General features: G+C 36.4%; 1 protein-coding gene across 1 annotated transcript; it reads left to right on the top strand.

Annotated features, from left to right (window-relative positions):
• Positions 1 to 518: 518 nt before the first annotated feature.
• LOC104522089 (toll-like receptor 1) lies at positions 519 to 6,322 on the top strand (the record flags this gene model as incomplete). The annotated part of the gene is made up of 3 exons (XM_010164281.1): positions 519 to 608; positions 3,651 to 3,816; positions 5,513 to 6,322. A coding segment is annotated over exon 3 (747 nt), but the record flags the coding sequence as incomplete, so codon positions are not given.
• Positions 6,323 to 6,328: the final 6 nt, after the last annotated feature.

Genomic DNA, 6,328 nt, shown 5'->3' with positions numbered 1-6,328 from the left:
TTTATTCATTTATTCATTTATTTATTTATTTTTGTGGACAGTTTAACCCTTCCTCAAAGCGAGCCGCAGCTAACCACCTCCCGAAGTCTGTGGCTGCGGTATGAAACTACTGAGATTTAGCTTCTCAGATGCCACTTTGCACCTGCGTTGTACCTGTGCTTACAGGAAATGCCGGTAAAAGAGGGTGGGAGGTACGCGCAACATTTCCAGTAAGCAAACGTGAGCCCTGGGTTCCCGCAGCCGCCGGAGAACTGCTCGATTGAACCAGGGGATTGCAGGCTCTTGCCCAACAACCTGTGGTTCTTGTTTCTGTCTAATTCCTCATACCCGTTCCTCTTTTTGCCGTTTCATTTTAAGGCAAAGCATACCCTTTCACTGGGGTAAAGGGCTGTTCCGCCATTCATCATTGCATCCTAGTCACTAGTCTTCTTTTGCCGAAGAAAGGAATACTGTTGCCACAGGAAGCAGAAGTTATGAATCACCGAGGAGAGCTGCTCTGGGAGGTCACAAAATAAAGCCCCAGTTCTCAGGAGCGTGCTTCACAAATATGGATCACGCTACGTGACTTACACACTTGCCAGGCAAAGTCTCTCAAGTTTCCCATTAAGGTAGGTGGTAGCAGAACAAATGTTTGTATCACTAAATAGTGAGTTTATTTTGAAGGCGTTTCAGTGAGAGTTTTAAGTATCAGGGCATGTGGGTAGTTCTGGCATCTTTGAGGTTAGTTTAGTGTTTAGATGTCTGTATTGAAAATGAAATCTAGAGTGGCCCTAAGGATTTCCCTCTGCTTTTCAGTGGAGCTTGCGGAAGAGTAAGGGCAGTGTTTCAGAGGAATCATGGTAGATGAAGCTCAGTAGCTGGAGGTTGGTTTTCAACATGATGGATGGTAATTTTGACTGTAAAGGGAATCTAACTCAGTTTTACAAATTCTGTACAAGGCCATGCATGTTTTACAACTGCAAGACAGTATTAATCACTATTGTAATATAAAGTTATTACTTCAGGATGAAATTAACATTATAGGTGTGTAAATGTGCGTGTCTGCTGGGATAGAACAGTGTAGCAATTTCCTAAGTTCCTAAATTACTTTATTGAATTTAGCACTTACATTTTATAATTTTCTTTCTTTTTCACTTTTCAGTAATTAATTTCACCTGTATTTTCTCACTATGGTAATATCGGAAATGCTTTTGGAATAAATGAGCAATAGAGATTGAACACTTCTACTCATCTCAGATTCCACTGAAGTTTGTTATACCTCTAAGTTGAGTGTCATCTTCTTCCTCATGGGTTTCAGAAAAGATACTTGCCTTTTAATAAATAGGTAAATATAAAGAAAAGATGGAAGGAAACAACTACATTTGACTACTTTCAACAAAACACAGAAGTATACATAACATTTGAGGAATATATTCATCTTCTTCCAGTGATTGCATTGGTAAATGAGTGGTAAATATGAGGGCTAATAGCATGCAATTAATGGTAATATGTTTATTTTGCTGTTTACCATACGCTTTATCTATCTTTACAGTATGTAGGCAGAACTGGAGAACTCAAACTGCCAGTGGCTAGCTTGTACTTTCACTTAGTTGAAGAGAGACTCTTGAATAAGTCATTATACTAATTTACAGCAGTTCTTACATGTTAACCAAACGTACGTCTGGTTCTGCATTCAGTAGAGTGATAGGTAGGTTATGTTCAAGCACTTCAACTGTTACATTCTCAAACAGGAATGAATGTTTGGTAGAAGTGAGGTCTTACCTTAGGGTTTTATCTCATCCTTATGGTGGATAGCAAAATCTTTCTAGCTAAGGGCAGACAATGGTGAAATTTGTATGTAACAACATTATAAAGTGTCATTTGGAAACCAGATGTGAATACTCTCGTCTGTGTTGCCAGAAATGGAGAAAAAATAATAGAATCATAGAGTAAGGCTCAATGACATAACAGCAGAGAACAGGAATTGTCCATATTCTGTCACTTACTACCTGTCCTGCCTTTCTCTTCCTTTTTTAGGTGGCCTCTTTTCACTTGAAGCTGAGAGATTAATGTACAGTCTAAGCTTTAAATTAAAAAGTATATTTTAAAATTATTTCCTCTCCTTCCTGAGTCATTGAAATGTTAAATAATTAATGTGTTATGGTATGCTAACCCAGAAAGGTAGGTTGTAGTGTGGCAGTTCTGTATTTAGGTCCCAGCTAAGATGGAATTTCTGACCAACATTATACAGAAATAAAGAGAGACTGGTTTATGTCTTTGCCAAGTGTTTGGCATTCGGTACCGAATTCGCTGCTCTGTTTTAATTAAAAAAAAAAAAAAAGAAAAAAGACCTCACCCACTGTTTCCATGACCACTATTTAACCCAATCACAACACTGCTGGAGCAGGAGAGAGAGATTATTTTTCCACTGTCATTAAATGGAAATTAAAATAAGACAAACATTACTTTTATAAACCAGCCTTGATAAGAACTTAACAACTAAATTGGTATAGCTAAATGGAAAAAAAAAAAATCAGAATAATGCATATAGACTTAGATATTTATTAAGTTCAGAGAGGAAGATGTGTGAATTTCAGTGTAAAACTTACTCAAAAGAAGTACTTAGTTTCATATTAATTTGATGAAGACAGAAACTTGGTAAAAAGATTAATTTTTTTCACTGCTTAATCTCTTGCAAAGCATGAAAACACAGCATTCAATAATAACTAAATAATGGGGAAATTTCAGTACTGTAGTATGTGGGAAATACATCTGGAGGAAAGCAAATGCCATTTCATAAACTGTCAGTAGATGGCACAAACATTTATATAAAAACTCTGGGCGTTCCTAAGTCTTGTTACACAGTAGGATAGAGTTACAGGAAGTTTCGGTTTTGTCTTTTCGCGAGTACATTTTCTGCTTTTTCAGAAAGCAGGGATTTCTGGTGAGAAACGTTTCATTTTATTGGTTTTATGTGGTGGCTAGTTAGCTAAAACTGTTTCTATTCTGCATCTTATTTGAAAACAGCCCATGTTTTCCATAGAGGGTAATTAGCAAGTGTATGATGTACTTTCAAGTGTATGGGCAAGAAATTCAAGTTACTTATATTCAATAAATTTATCCAAAGAAGCTGGCCAAGTATCAGTCTCTTTGTATTAGCACTGTACCCGTAGTTAAGGGGGTCACAGGGTTTTAATGGAAATGGTTTTTCTGCATTTCAGGAATGGGTCTAGCTTGGTGATGTGTTTCATCCATCTGAAAGATGTATTTTTAACATTTGAGTTTTGCATTATGCTGATAACTTGCAAAGCACATGCCTTAATATTGAACCATCATAGCCCAGTACATTCTGTAAATTTCTTATATGAAAGTTCAGTCAGTTTATACCACGATTATATTGGAAAATCTCTTAAAACCTCAATTTTTATCTCTTTAAACCTCAATTTTTATCTCTTTAAACAACAGGACAATTTCTCACTGTGATTTTGGTTTGCTTACTCTAATGTTTTACTTCTCTGCTTGTATATTGACAATGCTCTTTTGTCAAGTAGGAAGACTTGAGGATACTTCTGAATTAAAAGGGATATGACTAAAAAGAATAATTTCTTTAGTGTTAGCCCCTAAATCACGGGTCATGTGTTGTAACGGTTGTTAATTTTGTTGCTTCATAGCATATTCTAGAGAAAGTTTGAAGGTACTTGTAAATAATTTGACTGAATGCCAGGATGTAGGAATAAGGAAAAAAAAATAAGCACATGTGGAAGGATCATATCCTTCTTTCACCTAGTCCCTGGATATTGCTGAAATTTTGTCCTAAGAAGAAATAATGATTTGAAAGTAGATTTTTTTTTTCTGATTTCTCTTGAAGCTACATATTTTGTTTTATTATATACACATTAGTAGTGTTGCCCAAATGATCAGAAGAACAGGGTGAAGGATGCTGATTATCTGTTGTTCTCTGCTCATGCCCAAATGCCTTTTGAGGGCATATCATTTTCCCAAGTTAAAATCTGGAAAAAGGCTAGAGAAGTTTTTCCATATTGCCCCACTATTTCTAGATACTTTCCAAGCCCAGTGTCATGCATTCTTTACAAGAGAAGAAATCAGTGGACTGATTTGTGTTGCACTGCTGAGATTTCATAATATAGGTTGTGTTAGATCAAGGAGAATTGTACGTTTTAGACACAGTAGTGTAATTCTAAGAAAGGTTGTGGAATGGTTAATGGTGCAGAGGATGTAGTCCTCAAGGTTGTGGCTTTAGTCCAAGGAGTGACAGCTATTACTATCTCATTGTAGAATCTCTAGAAATCATTGTAGAGTCACTAGAAACAATTTAGCCATTTCGATATCAAGGGAAACTTGAAAGCCAATGCGTCATCAGTAAGCACTATGGAAAGCTTCAGACAACAACTGTGATTTCAAAGTAATAGGATGAAGAAGGGAAGAATGTTCCAAGGAAACACAAAGATTTCAGAAATCTGGAAACCAACTTTAAATCAGGATTTACACGTATAAAAATGTTAGCCAAGTGGTTACCAGTTCCTCTTTCAGAAAGGCAGTCTAATGGGTTTATGGCAATATCTAAAAGGCGATTTAAGGCGGTTCTCACAATCGCTGGCTTGAACAAAGGGAGGCTGGCTACCCTGAACTGCTACATCCAGAAAGGAGAAGTGTCCTCCATTATGGAAAACCAAAGCAAAGCCGCGGTTATGATTTTTCTCTAAATTGTGTTTAAATAAGCCTCTCTTTCACAACAGAGGCATTTGAGGTCAGTGTCCTTAGATCAGGACTAGATTTTGTGTACAGAGGTCCTACAACTGGTATTTTTTTGTGCAGCATGCAAATATTTTCAGTGTGTTTGGTGTCCTCTGTTTACACCTAACAAATCAAACATGGGGACACCCCACTTTCAGAATCTAAATTCAGGAGATGTTCAAGCCCAGACAAGAAGTGAATTCTTCTCTGGACTTTCACATAGCATAAATACAGAACATCCTACTCTCCACCTCAGTTAAAATAAGCACTAATGACCGATCTCAGCTACCTAAAGACATTCAGAATTTGATTTACTCTCTTGAACCTCCAGCCTGTGTTTCAGTCCAGGTTTTATAGTCACAAGTCCATTTAAAAATGAGTCTAGTTCATATCTTCAAGAGAGAATCTGAGGAGAGGATGATCATAGTGGCCTCAAATAACTGTACTTTCTGATCAAAGTGTATGATACAGCTGTGGGAAGCCTTCATAATACATCGAATCACTGCAGTAATTCTGTAAGAAGTAAGCAGCAAATTTTAGTGACCTATGAAATCAGAGATGTTTTGTAAGAAACAGACTCATTATATATTAAATACAGCATACTTGCCAAGTAGAAATTTCATTGGTGTTCTCTTAATAAAGAATACCTCTTGCTTTTTGGGTCAAAGGGAGGGATGAGAAATTGGAACCTTAAAAAAATCGATCTGAATGATGGCTCCTACATAGCCTCTTAATGATACAATCTCTTTTTTGTTTTTATCTCTTTGTTTTGCTGCAGGATTAGAACAAAGATGGACAGATAAGAAAATAATTGAGCATCTCCAAGGAACCAGAAACCAGTATGACAGAAAATATAAGACCTTTCAGAAACTTTCTTCTTTACAAGTTTCTGTTTGCATTGGCTTTTTGGAACCATGTTAGCCTGTCTGTGGAAAATGAACTCCTTACATCTATTTCTAATGATTTTCCATTAGATGGTTCTGACAAAAAAATTGAGAGACTGCCACTCCTGTATACAAGTAGTCATCAGTCCAAAGCTAATCTTGACTGGGTTGTGATACAAAATACTACAGAAAGCCTGTCATTGGCAGAAATCACAAATAACAATGTACAAAAATTAGTAGCTTTATTATCTAATTTCAGACCGGGCGCCAGGTTATATAATTTGACACTGACAAATGTGTCAGTGGACTGGAATGCTCTTATGGAAATTTTTCAGACTGTGTGGCATTCATCCATTATGTACTTCAATATTGACAATGTAACACAATTGTCAGAAGTTGAAAGATACGATTTTAACTATTCATATTCCTCTATGAAAGCATTCACAATTAAGAAAGTTTTAATCACGGATCTGTACTTCACACAGGATGACCTATACCAAATATTTGCAAACATGAATATTACAGCCTTGACAGTAGTTGAATCGGAGATGATACATATGCTGTGTCCTTCATCTGACAGTACTTTCAGATATTTAAATTTTTTAAAGAATGATTTAACAGATCTTCTTTTTCAAAATTGCGACAAATTGATTCACCTGGAGACATTAATCTTGCAGAAGAATAAATTTGAGAGCCTTCCCAAGGTAAGC

This window comes from Antrostomus carolinensis, unplaced genomic scaffold, assembly GCF_000700745.2.
Source record: "Antrostomus carolinensis isolate BGI_N321 unplaced genomic scaffold, ASM70074v2 Scaffold45423, whole genome shotgun sequence".
Classification (NCBI taxonomy): domain Eukaryota; kingdom Metazoa; phylum Chordata; class Aves; order Caprimulgiformes; family Caprimulgidae; genus Antrostomus; species Antrostomus carolinensis.
The sequence above is the reverse complement of the archived record's forward strand: the minus strand, read 5'-3'. Positions and strand labels throughout refer to the sequence as shown.